Raw genomic sequence first — 14,032 nt, 5'->3', positions numbered from 1 at the left:
TTTTTAAATAATTGTTAATGTCTCTTAAACCCTAACTGAAATTCTATAGTGTATATGTCTTAAGCAGGTGGAAAAACAGTGTGTGTTTTACCTGTTTGGGCAGGAGCCTTTGGGATATTGATGCTCTCCCTCTGTTCAGCAGCAGGGCTGGCTGCTTCCTTGGCTCTAATGGAACACGATGGCAACAGAGACACAAGCTCCAAGAAGGAGCCCCCATGACACTGCAGCACCAGCCTCCCCTCTGCTGCAGTGGTGTCTGCGCAGGCCCACCCCATTTTCATTCTAGGTTGTAACAGGACTGGGAAATCTGGACAGCTGCTGCATTTTAATTACCAGCTTCCTGTTTGATAGCACCCCATGTATACTGCAAGAGAAACAGACCAGGTGCTCATCACTTTGCACCTCTTATAACTTAATGAGCAATAGCAGCATAAGCACAGACCTTAGAAGGGACCAGCTGCCACCTGGGGATGGTGCTGCACCTCAGTGCTGCTCCTGAAGCACTGCTGGGCTGGGAAAAAACTCCAGAGGAAGGTAAGGTGAACAAAACGGTACTGCTTTAGCTCTTACCTCATCTTGTCATGTCAGTACAGGGGGGTGTTGGTTTAGTACTCTTAAAACATTACTAACCAGAGTTTTTTGTGAAAAAAAAATTTAATATTTCCATTGAAACTTAGACATGCTAAAAAAGTGAATATACATTAACGTGGTGCTAATTTATAAACAAATATACACATTTTGCACCGTAAAACAAACCCCTTAAATATACAATCCTCTGGATGCTCTTAAATAACTAAGGTTAAAAGGTATAAAATATAAAAATAAGTATAAAAGTATATGTTGTATGTTACAAGTACTTGCAGGCCAGTCCTTTTAGTCAATGTCCCCGTAGAGATGGCACAGAATGAAGCTGTTACACAATTCTAGCATTTGAGCCCAGGTAAGCTGAATCAACTCAGTCCACCTAAAGTAGAATATTAGAGTTATCTTTACAACTGTGAGACTCTACAGAAATTTAATTATGATTAGTGAAAATAAGTAGCTTTTAGACATGATACTTTCAATAGTTAACTGTTTGGGTACTTCACCTCATAATGCTTTACGCATAGTGGCCTCTAGAATATAATGCTGACAGATCAATGGAAAAGCTTGGGTAACCAAGAGTGAGAATTTTAAGTTATGATTTTTATAACCAGTGAAATAATGTAGCATCTTTAATGTGAAATATATTTGTAAATCCATGTGCAATTCAAATAAGCTAGTTCCACAATTAAGCAGGCTTTTAAAATTAAAACTGTCAGGAAGCATTAGTGAGGCAGTCCTGCTACCTTAGCATAATTGAACATAATTAAAATTGACAGCATGACCCTGTTCTCCAGCACTTCCTATTTGCATTAGCCTTTGAGAGAAAGGCATCAAAAAAAGTATTCCCAGATAAATGTTCTCCCTTGGGGAATGCTGGAGTGCACATTTCACCTGTTCCAGAGCACACTTGCCATGGGAAGTGACAAAAAAGTGCTTCAGTGGGTTTTTAGGAAGAGTACAAGGTCTCCAGTATAAGAGAAAACTCTTCACAGTCCCAGTGACTAAACTAGTGTTGTTCCCACTAAGGCTGCAGCTGTTTAAAGCTTTATCTTTAGGCTCAAGTATCCTGAAGTGTCATCTGAGTAAATAACAATCTCTTTCTCAAAGAAAACAAATTCAGGCTTAGAAAATCTGACATTGCTACTTTACAAATACGTGATTACAAGACATCCAAACCCCCCAGATGGTTAAAAAGCAGGCTCTTACCTTAAGAGCCCTGTCTTCTATCCAGGAAAATAAGCGGAAGCTGGTGTTCCTGCAGCTCGTGGTGCCGGCTGGGCTTTGGTTGGCACGTATGGTTTCAGGTACTCTGTAGATTAGCAGAAGCAAGAGGCTGTTCATAGAACCATAATTATTATTGCCCTTTAAGTACATTTCAGCTAAGGTCTTGGTTTACAATTTCCATACATACCTGAGTTGAGTGTATTTTGACTAAGCCCTCTTAAAGGAATGCTGTCATCTTTTTTCTTTAAATACTTTGATTCCAGCCCCAAATTATCACCGCTAAAAAGAAAAAGTTTAATTAAAATTATAAACAAAGGCAGTTAAGTTAGCAGTGCATTAACAAGTGTGGATACATCTTAACTTGAACTGTGTGTTCCTATGAACTTCATGATTTAAAGGTAAACCATCACTGAGAACAGTCTAGAAGTAATTTTTTGACTGCCCCATTGCCTGATAGCCATAGATCTGTCACCAGGAGAGAGAATGAACTTCCTTGGGACCCACTCCTGAAACCATGAATCTTCCTTTGTTATCTACAAACCATACTTACTGACCAATTTAAGTCTGCCACAACTTAAAATTCATTACCATGTTGATGGAAAAAGGCAGATCACAGAACTAGCTTGGTACTAGAAATATCTTCTTCAGTTCTGAACACACATAGAAGACAAATGGCTTTATAAAAATTATATTTTTTAAAAAGCCCCACTAAAACTGCAGTAAATGACACTTACTTCTCCTTATTTGCTGGATGACTTGTTGCAGTCACTGTCTGAACATCTGAACATGGATTCATTTTAGAAAGCTGTGTGTTAAACTGAACCTGCAGAAACAGGAGAGTTGCAGGTGAAAAGAGAGCTACTCCAGAGATGATGGTCCACCAGTGAGCATATGCAGAGTCAGCTTTTTGGGGTTTCATGTTTCTATAACTCACATAGCACTTCTGTGCAGCAAAGCAGGCACAAGTAAGCGAACTAAAACCAAGCATTAGTTATCACTAATCATGTTAATATGCAATATGGGGAGTTATACAGGAAATATTTATGTACTCGGAGAAAAATTCAAGCTTTGATATTTTATGCTGTCACATTCTTAGCCATGCAGAATTATCAAATGCTTGCCTTTGGTACTGGACATTGTGAGCTGATGGTTTTGTGGTGTGCTGGTTCCAGAAAGTTCTGGAAGGCATACAAAGGAGAAATGGAATGATTCATTCCTAAGCTGGGAAAGGATGGTCGATCAGGCTGTAAGAGAAAATATAATACATCCATAAAGGAACAAAACAATTTTTGAATTGCAAAATGCCAAAATTAACTACTAACCACAATTACAAAGCTAACCCTCATTTGAGTCTCCATGATGGGTAGAAAACACTTTTCCAAGATTCAGATTTGTAATGAAAACTTGTAATTTGTTAAAAGTTAGACAAATTGAGCACTCTTAGCTAATTATATTAGCAATAATTGTAAGTTCTTAGCAATAATTATACACTCATAATAAGCTTCCCAACCTGTAATTGATTAATACATTAAATGTAGCTATAAACCAGAGATCTCTGCATGAATAAGCCAATAGACATCTCTACATACAGGGACAACCAAGAGTAAGAACCATCAAGCTGTGGTATTTATTTAACAAAGATAGCACATCATGTTTCTTAACCCTTATTTTCCTGTTTCTAAATATCATTAATAAGAGTATTCAAATAGTACACTTTCTTTTTCAAACTATACAAAGATAGTTAGTATGTAAGTCAATCTCAGAACACAAAAATGCAGCCTTTTTTTACCCCCCTTCACCCTGCAATTCATATTTTCTGAGCTCATTTTGCATTTGTTTGTGTATTTCAATAAATGGGAGCTTAGAAAATTCTCACTTTGAAAGACAAGGTATGAAGTAGCACCCAACAACAGAGTACTATGGTATTAAAAAAACAAACAACAACAAAACAATACTATAGGGCCCAAAGAAGATAAAAGCTTTTTCTTTTTTCTTTTAAGGATATGCTTTCAGCAAACAATGACTACATCATAACCATGTCATTTATACTTGTATCTTACCATGCCATGGGGTGAAATGGCAGTCCTACCAGCACCATGTGTACTGGGAGAAGTCTCCAGCTTCTTGCCCATCTGAACTTCATTCAGCTGTTTGTTTAACCATGTGATTACTGAAGAGAGGGGAAAAAAAAAACAAACCGAAGTGAAGCTCACATCCTACCTCTCACAAGCTTTTAAAACAGCAAGTAGCCCTTCCTCAATAAAGTGGCAGCTTAGCAAACTTATTTTTCCTCCTTAAGCTCAAGGATTATTCAAAGTCCTAGTCTCAGGAAAAGCCTTTTTGTTCAAGCTTGCCCCACCCCTACATGGCATTTTGTTCCTTCCTCTAGCATTGTCCCCTGGCATGTACACTATTCCAAGCAACCATAAGCACCAACTACACAGGAAGTCTCCACTGGCAGCTCTAGCCTGTTGCATACCCACTACAGAGAAGCTTCCCATAAACAACACTCATTGCAGCTCTTTGCAAACCAAGAACACAGGTAAAGCAACACAGTTGCTTCCATTCTTTTTCAGCAGCAGCCAGATCACTACACCCTTTTACAGAGGGAGAAATGGAACTGTATAAACCTACCGTTTTCGTTGGTTTTCAGTAACTGCTTACTTTCTTCTAGTTTTTGTATTGTAGTTTCCAGCTGTTCTTGTAACTTGCAAACCTGAAATATTCCCATAATAACACCACCATCAGGAGCTACTATTAACTAAGAAAAATTATAATAAAGTATGAGGATTAAAATCTCTGAAATAAGAGAAGTCTGAACTCAGTTTTTACAAAAACAGTATGAGAATGATTTTAAAATAAGCCCTACATTTAGCAAGGGTTTCAACAAGATGACAGCCAGAAATGCTTCCATCCTTAATTTTTCTGTGATTAAATAATGCAAGAACTCTATGCAGGGGAACATACTGCATGGAAGAAAAAGTTCACTCTGTTCCCGTTGTTGCCTCCTTCAGCAACTTTCACATTAATATGCCCTCTAAAGGATGTTGATTCGTCCATTATATTGCTTTGTACTCCTAACAATTTTAGCTTTGTTTAATATGGGTAGATTAAGCAAATCATTTTAACATGAAAAAAATAAAGTTGATTACACATTAAAATATGTTAACTAGGTAAAAGAGCACATTCTGTTTCATAGAAAGACTGAAGACCTTATTGCTGTAATTAAAAACCATAAATCCCACCACACTACATACAACAATAGCATTTACAGGACAGAGGGTTAACTTCTCAGTACCTCCTGCTCTTTGGTTCGAAGAGATTGTCCCATCTCCTGCAGTTCTCTCTGTTCTTTTTGAAGTCTCTCTTCTTTCTCTGCCAATAGTTTTTCTTGTTGAATTGTTACTGTATTTTTCAATTTTAATTTACTGATTAGAGTTTTCAAATCTCCTTGTAACTTCTTGATAATTTCATTAGCCTATGAAATAAAAAGAAAAAAAAATCAGATATTCTCAAAATAAACATCTAAAAACAATAAAAATTTCCTAAGGATAATGGCATGTTCAGACAAACCTTAAGAAGTTCACCTGACAGTGACTTAATTGTTGTCTCTAGTTTTTCAATTTGATTTTGTTTTTTCTCAGTACTCTCTTCCAGGATCACCTTTAAAAGAATATTAAGATTATTATAATAAAGATATGGGATATACATCACTTAAGACTTTAAGTAGAACATCAATAACTCTTTGAGAACTAATCCTTACAAGAAATTAGTCCTTGCTTTTTGTCAAATTGTACAGGCTATCAATTAATCTCTTTTTTATTTACAAGAAGTACCACTAACTTCCTGCAGTACTATAGCATTAAAATGGCAGCATCATTTGTAAAACTGAATCCAGTATACTTCTGATGCTGTAATTTAGAATCTTTAACTAAATGTGAAAGTTTACTGGCTGTATTCATAAAACTGATCAGCTGCTAATCTCTAGACTGCAATTAAGAAGGTTCTACAAAGCTTGAAATGATTATTTGGAAACTTGAAGGAACCTTTTGTTCTTGTGTGGCATCTAAAACTTCTTTTGTTCTAATAACTAGTTGATCTTTATCTTTGATCTCTTGTTCCAGAACAGCAACTCGTGTCTGTAGCTGATTAATGAGCTTCTCTTTTTCATGACATTCAGCATCCAGAGTAGAGTTCTCGCGACGCAGTGACAGGACCTCCTGCTTTGCTCTTTGACATTCCTAGAATGTTGGGAAGGAATTTTATTTTTTTAAAGAAAACCTGTAATAGTAATTTTAACAGCTATATCTAAATAGTAAACATAGCTTGGAATGCAGAGGAGCTGAACAAACTTAATAAGATGTGTTTTCTATTACATGCATAGGCCATCAGTGCTTAAACTCTAATAAGTTTGGTTATGGAAATTAATAAGCCATACATCTTCTATTCCAGAAAGCTTTGCTTTCAGTTCTCTAACTGTGGAGTCTCCTTTGTATCTCCTTTCTGTTAGATCTTTATTGATGATCTCTAGTTCTGAGAGCCTGTTCTGCAACTGTTGAATACTTTTCTGATGCAAATTTTCCAATTCCTTTTTCTGTTGTTCGTGCTGTTGTTGGTACTGAGCTTGTGCCTATGAGAAGCAAAGAAACTAAAGTTATTCAATTAATCTGAAAATTAAGCCTAGAAACTATTCAGATCCATGAGTATTGTTAATTCTTTTCTCTTGCCATACCTGCAGAGCTCTTTCCTTTTCATTTGTCAGCTCCTGTGTATGTTTGTTTGTTATAGCTGTAGTGACTGACGTCCACTCGTTTTTCAGTTTGTCTAGTTCTCGGCTCTTCTCTGACAAGCTCTGTTAAAGTTTGACAAAGCAAGAATTCAGTCAATACTGAATTATCTGTTTCTGATATTCTTACAAAAGACACTGAATTATTAAGAAGTCTAAATTTCAGCACCAGATGCCAAAACACCTGTTCATTCTGAAAACAGGAAACTAAGGCTCTGAGAATCTAAAAAGCACCTTTCTGACACTGGATAAATAATCCTAATTGCCAAATGTATTTTCTTTCAACCACTATTTAAGAGTGAAAAAACAGCCTGGTAGTGTTTCCCACCCTTATAACACAAAGTGCTCTAGTGGGGGGGTGGGGGGAAGTTTTCAGCAGCATCTTTTCCTCTTTTTGATTTGCAATTCTGCATTTCAATTTAGGAAACACATTCCGGTAATTCCAACTGAAACTGCAAAGATGAGGTAAACAAGTACTCCATTTCAAAAAAGCTTCACAGAAGTTTTAATGGAACTTTTTTGTTTCATTATAGTAAAAATTTACTGTGATAATTCTATTGACCCCAATTATCCTCTTGAAACAACAAGTCATTACTGGGGTGACTGCAAAAATTAAAAAGTAGTAGAGTAACACAATTTCTGATTTATTTATGGTGGTTTCACAGTTTTTCCAAATACAAGGATTTCCAACCATTCATAGAATACGTAGAGTATGTTTACCTTCACACTGCCATGTATTTAGTATATAACTTGTGTATGCATATACAGAGAGACTTCTGTTTGAAACAAAGTAAAATTCTGTTGTGCTACTGTAAGAAATGAATTGTATTCTTTAGTTGCATGCTTTACTCATTCTCAAGAAAAGCTACAGCAGACTACTTACTTTCATTCACTTGAAGTCAATTATCTTGGCCAGGCAGTAGCTAACCAAACAGTACACAAAAGAAGGTACATTTTTCTATGGGTTAGAAGTGCAACTTAGAACAGGAAAATTAAAAATTTACATTACCTGTTGAGTGTAGCTCAGTTGTCTGGTAAGATCCTCCTCAGTTTTTCTAAGCTTTTCTTCCAAAATCTTTTTGTCTTCCTATGTACAAATTGACATAAAATCCTCAGCTCCCAAAATTCAAATTCTATCTTACCAGCATACCCTGTCTAAAGCTACCACATACCCATTATATTTGTGGAAAAATAATTTTGTTAAATAAAGCTAATATTGAATATGATATAATTAATAAATTTTCAAGAAATGGCATTATCACAAAAGGTAAAAACCCAGAACTAAATTCTTACCAAGTTTATACAAGGAAACATTATCTTAGCATAAAGACTTGTTTACAAGGTGCTTGCATGAACAACAAGTCAACTTAAATACTGTAAATTAATGTTATTAGATTCACTTATGAGGTGGCTACAAACATGACAGCACAGGAGAAACACAAATCCCAGGCTATGAAACTGAAAACAGCAGTCATACTAGCAGACCATTAGCTTCTCATTAAATAAAACCTAGTGTACAACCAACTGTATCAGCATGAGCATTTTACTTGACTATTTATAGCTACTAGCCCTTTGAGGTCCATAAACCCTTAGAGTTACACACATGCTTTCCTAAACCCAGGTGCAGAACAGAGAGGATTTCACTTTTGCAGCTGCTCTGGCAATCAGCACAGGACACCAACAGCTGCACGCTACACATGGCCTGTCTGCAATGCCCCATTTTCTGCCACTCACATTAGAGCACATGGCTCAATATACAGGTAATGTTTGCAGTGCTAGAGTGACAGTAACAATTTAGTTTTATAACATGCACCCAAATACTCACATGCAATGACATATGTGTTAAAATAAAAAACAAACCAGAGCATATAATTCAGTACATACTTTTGAAGTATTAAGACTGAAAAAAATCCACTTAAGTACACAGCATCAAAGCCTAGTTGCAACTCTTAACAAGCCTCCATTTTACCTTAAGGCATTTCAAACAGCTGGCTAAAAACTTCTTGATTTCTGCATCATTTCCAGGTAGGAATTTTAGAGAGAGATGGGTAAGATGTTTAAAAGGGTTGGTCTCCACTACATTTAAAGACACAGGTGTGTGATCTAGAACAGATGCTGAAGAAACTAACTGCAGCAAAAACCTAGGGAAAATAAAAAATAAAAAAAAATGTTTAGCATATTTCTTTTCTTGAGACCACCTGTAGATCGTACAAGCTATCTTCAAATAAAGTATCTTTTTATATGTGCAATAAAAACTTGTCCAGTTTTTGATTGAAAAATAACTATGAAATTCAATCCCTGTGTTGTAGTTAATACTACAAACAAATATAAACTAAAATGCTTGCACTTTATCTTAAGAAATGCACAAAACTAATCAGTTTGTTTATTTGTAAAGTTTTCAGAAACCAATCTTAGAATTACGAGTCCAAAACCAAGTAAGGCCTTAGTAACCAAATTCAAAAGGAAAACAGAATCCTGTCTTTTAGGCATCCTATGATTTAGTAAAAATCATAGCCCACAGTATATATTTGAAAATAGCACACGAAAAGGCCGCTAGAGGGGAGAGCGGCCCTCAGGTCTCCTCACACCTCAATTTCCAAATGCTGAAATAAAAGAAAAATAAATCCTTGTCAGAATGCATCCTAATTTTGCCTTCTCCTGTGAAGGTCCATCAAATTCAGAATTCAGACTAGCCCTCTAGCATCAAAATGCTAAACAAAAACAAACAAACAAACAACAACAACAAAAGGACCATTACCAGACATCAATTCCACTGCTCAGTTCTCCCAAGACTTCAGGTTTTGTCAGTAACACACACCAACAGATACTCAGATACATCCAGAGGAAGGTAAAATTACCTGTCTCTTCCCAATCTCAGTGGCTGACAAGTATTTCAAGAACTCAACACGTACACTCAGATTAATATGGCACTCACTTATTACCTACCTGGGGATATCTTTGTTCTGTTCCTGAATGCATTGCTGAAGCAGATCTATAAATTTTTGTGGGAAAGCAGAGAAGTCTACCAAGAGACCTTGCTGGGATTTTAAACTATAGAAACAGAATGGAAAAAAATAAATCATATTAACAATGTATAGAAGTGTAATTTCTTTCCTATAAAACATTTTGTTTACACTAGTACAATGAACTAATTCTGACCACATCATGAAAGTTCACTAGTGCTCCCTTCAATCCTGAACACAGAAAAAATGTGATCATGCTTTGGATACTAATCACCAGAGGATATTTTTGATTTCTAGAGTTCTTGCAAAAGGGTTGCACTAAGGAATAAAGAAGTGATTGTGGCACAACAAATGTGCTCCTTTGAGTAGACATCTTCCTTACAGCACAGCGTGGTACAGTTATTGGACAGGGGCACAAAGAAGAAGCAAAGGATAATGACAGGAGACTCAGCCATTACCAAAACTTTATCTGCCTATTTGTTTATTTAACTGTGCACCTTCACCACAGAGGCAGTAAACTCAAGAAACAGACATTCAACAGTGTACAAACAAAGCCATACCTTGTTTAACAAAGCACTTCTACATACTGGTTTAAAATGCTATTTTACTATTGCCTTTTGATCCACACACTAATCACATCTCTCTTTAAAAAGAAAACAACAAAAAAACCCCGGCAAACAAAAGAAAAACAAAAAGACCCAACCCCCACACACACACCAAAAAAGAAAGCATAAAGCTGAAATGTTCATGCCTGATGCCCAGATTTGATTATCAAATTCCAAGCAAGTTAAATGAGACCAAATAGGATCATCAGTATGCAAGAAACTCAGACAACAAAGGCTCAGGTGTCTGAATCCATGTCCATGCAAACAGATTTTCCTCTTGTAATGATTTCTTGGAAATAGCTCACATGTATACAATTGTCTATAAGAAGTAGTTCCAATAAACAGAAGCAGCAAACAATAATATAAGCTGTGGTAGTGCAGCTATGCCAAGAACTTCACAGCAGGATTCTGTCATTCATCTGTATAACCTTGAGTCAATCACTTTCCTGCACTTGGCTGTTTCACCAACTGGTCAAAGAGGACAATACTACCAAAACACGGACAAAATCCCACAAGTGAAAAATGCCAAAACCTAAATACTGAGGTCACTCTAAGCTAAAAATATTTATTCATTCTTTTTTGCCATTTAGAAATGTTTCACCGACAAGCCTTAATTTCATTTACCTTTGAAAATCTTCCTCAGATATGACAAGGTTATAAAGAAAAAAAGGATCAGTATCATCAGTCAATCGAACAGCTAAATCCTGAAAAGATAGACATTTACATATTACTTAAAATACTATAAACCACCATGTAGGATTGTTTAAATATTATATACTAATATTGCAAACAGTATTTAATGTTTTTACTGTTTAACCAAAAATAATAAGATAGAATTGTGGCAACTAATTCAGAAGGTGGAAAACATTAAGATTTAACACAACTTCAAATATTACAGTGGAAAGAACAGGAAAACTATCACAAAAACAAACCAAGTAAAAACCTTCAACTTCGAGCAGCAAAGGTTTCAAGATTCAATGTGTCTTCATAACTTTACAGAAAAAATTTATTTGCTATTTTTCCCCATCATTAAGTAGGGTGTAGCACTAGTAGTCCACTGCGGATCACAAACACATCATTCCCACAGCTGAAGGTTTGTTAGAGCACACTGCTCCAAAAAGTTTAAGAAGCCACTTTCTGGAGATTTTTATATATTTGAATACAGAGCCTTGCAAAACAAACATAAAATGGATACAGCTGAAGTCCAGTAAGCTCATAAGAGATGGTGGAGCATTATGCTGCTTAGTTTTTAAAAATAACTTGTTTGTTGGAAATCTACACAGGGTTTTGGAAAAGCTGCCTTCTCTGTAAACCTTAGTCTTTCATTACCAGGCTGGGGTTATGCAAAACACCTGGTACTTTAGACACCTGTTCTCTAGAATAAGGCTCAAACCTGTGTGAATAATAAATTACTTGGCAGAGGAAAGAAAGGAACTAGAAACCTGACAGCTCATCTAACATAACCAAAGTGTGACCATAGCACATGAACATATTCCCAACTGAAACAAGTATCAGTAATTCAGATAACAGCAACACTAACAAAACAGTTGGAGATGGGTAAACAAACTGCAGCTAGCTTATGTTAGAACTAGTGCCACCCCAAACCAGCTAGGGAAGGATAAGAATGCTGCTTGGTTTGATGTCCCATTAATGGATCCAAGCACTTGAAGTTATGTTTTTAGACTGATCACTTGCTGATGTACCCAACTGGATTTCCAGGCTCCTGCTGACACAAGCTGCACCTTGGTACACAGTTCCTAACTGAACTGCCTCCTCACACTTCATGTTATTATTGTTACAGTCAGCAGAATCTTGCAAAATATGCTGCATTCCTTTACAAACAAATCTCTGCTCACTAAACACTATAACCAACTAATGACCAATCTTAACAGGGCAGGTGGATGTACAGTTTAAGTGACAAATTAGACACACAACAAAAAAATATTTTATAACCTCCAGCAGAAATCTCATTGGTATTTTTTCTGAGAAAATTTTTTTTCACTGCCTTCCTACCCCCACTGGATGAATTCCAAACATTCAAAGCCTAACATGCTTATCAATGGAAAACCAAAATGTTACATCTACAGGGAAGTTGTCATTTTTGCTAGTTAAGATGAGGACTTTGGAAAGACAGCCACTGTGTTACCTTCTTGAGTAAGCGTTGTGTGCACTGGAAGTGAGACCACCCTTATATCCTAGGTCAGGTCCCTCTGAGGATCTCCAAACACTCTTAATTTGCAAGTTTACTAAGACCCATGAACAGCCAAACTAAAAGAGAGGGCTAAAACGGCTTGAAAAAAAACATCATTCAAAACCAACTCAAGAAATAATTATTTTTTTTTTAATTAAAATTATGTTTTGCTTTTCCTTTGCCTATTTGTCCTCTTATAAAATGAAAATCAAATAATAGCTAATGAATGACACAAATATAACTAATCCACAAACCTTTTTATGAACAGGATTAGAAATTGACAGTAGCTCAATATTCACACGAACATTTAATCTCCTGTGTACAAAAAGACGAAACTTAGTAACAAATCAAGGAAACATTCTCCAAATGTGTTTGTAGCCCCACTACAGGAATGAGAGTACATACTGAAAACAAAAACTTAGAAATACTAAGAAAGTTCCCATTGATGACTACTTCACCCCATAATTTCAGATATCTTTACAGTTCCTCAGTCAGATCAGAGGTTTTTTTTGTTTGTTTGTTGTTTTGTTTTGGTTTTTGTTGCTTGTTATCTACCAGTTAATGGCAAGCAGAAGTTTTAAAACTTTGTCCAGAAACCAGAACTGTTTGGAAAGACTGCCGAAATTTCTGAACGATTACTGAAACTCTTGATAATAATTTATACAGTGCTACCTTTCATTTACTTCTTGCTGAGTAATCTGAGAAGTTACTTGCATTATGAAGTGCACCCACAGACATCCTTTCTGTGCCTTCCAATACAGGCAAACCAGAGTAGCCTCCACACCTGCACACGCTGTCTAATCCAGACAGGACCTACATTACCGAAATTCACCATATCCTGAATAGATGCTTCACATAAAATACCGCAAAGGAGATGGAGATGGCCGAGTGGGCTGCCCACGCCGTGGGGCAGGACGGAGGGAGCTGAAAGGCGGCGGGGCCGGGCCCGCCCGCGGGGCAACCGCTGCGGCCTGGGAGACGCGCAAACACCGGCCTGGCCAGCCGGACCCGCCCGTCCGGGGCTGAGGTAAAAATCACAGCCCTCATGTCGCCTGCAGGGGGGAGGCGTTTGGCCGAGTCCTCTAAACCGTTTCTGTAAAGCCCCTGCATGTTTTCTCCGCTAGCACTGCCTGCTCCGCCCCGGCGAGGCACACACAGCAGCCACTCCATCCCAGCTACCTCCAGCCTTGCTGCGACCAAGTCCCCTTCCCCCTAAACGAGAGGGTCCCCCTGAGCAGCTCCAGAGGAAGAACAACGCAAGCAACTGCTTAGCTCACTGCCCGCACCACGCGCAGAGCCTCGCCTCTCGCCCAGCAGCTGTGAGGGGACAAGAAGAAAAGAGAGGAAAGAGTCCCGTCGCTCAGCAGCTTCTCTCTGAACAACGCAAAAAGCTTCCGCGCATTTCGTGAGGAAAGCAAGCCACAACCCACCGCACCGCTCAGGCCGGCCCCTCACCTCTCCTCGCAGCCCTGGCACCTCACTTGCACGCACACCGGCCCCTCACCTCTCCTCGCAGCCCTGGCACCTCACTTGCACGCACACCGGCCCCTCACCTCTCCTCGCAGCCCTGGCACCTCACTTGCACGCACACCGGCCCCTCACCTCTCCTCGCAGCCCTGGCACCTCACTTGCACGCACACCGGCCGGTTGAACATCCGCTCCGCCGCCATCTTGCGCT

General features: G+C 37.9%; 1 protein-coding gene across 2 annotated transcripts; it reads right to left on the bottom strand.

Moving 5' to 3' along the window:
- Positions 1-480: 480 nt before the first annotated feature.
- SASS6 (SAS-6 centriolar assembly protein) lies at positions 481-14,029 on the bottom strand. Of its 2 annotated transcripts, XM_051624787.1 has the most exons (18): positions 13,957-14,029; positions 12,609-12,669; positions 10,788-10,867; positions 9,542-9,646; positions 8,565-8,736; positions 7,605-7,682; positions 6,542-6,661; positions 6,248-6,439; positions 5,856-6,050; positions 5,383-5,472; positions 5,108-5,287; positions 4,444-4,525; positions 3,870-3,979; positions 2,931-3,053; positions 2,544-2,632; positions 1,997-2,088; positions 1,792-1,894; positions 481-964 (listed from the first exon to the last, which is right to left on the bottom strand). In XM_051624787.1, the coding sequence occupies exons 1-17, from the start codon at positions 14,022-14,024 to the stop codon at positions 1,809-1,811; spliced, it is 1,923 nt and encodes a 640-aa protein (XP_051480747.1). In that variant the 5' UTR covers positions 14,025-14,029; the 3' UTR covers positions 481-964; positions 1,792-1,808. The 2 variants fall into 2 exon arrangements, with proteins under 2 accessions (XP_051480747.1, XP_051480748.1); XM_051624788.1 differs by lacking the exons at positions 10,788-10,867; positions 12,609-12,669 and having other exon boundaries at positions 13,957-14,024.
- Positions 14,030-14,032: the final 3 nt, after the last annotated feature.

This window comes from Apus apus, chromosome 7 (genome assembly GCF_020740795.1).
Source record: "Apus apus isolate bApuApu2 chromosome 7, bApuApu2.pri.cur, whole genome shotgun sequence".
Taxonomy (NCBI): Eukaryota; Metazoa; Chordata; class Aves; order Apodiformes; family Apodidae; genus Apus; species Apus apus.
Note: the sequence above shows the minus strand (reverse complement) of the source record. Positions and strands in the feature narration are given on the sequence as shown.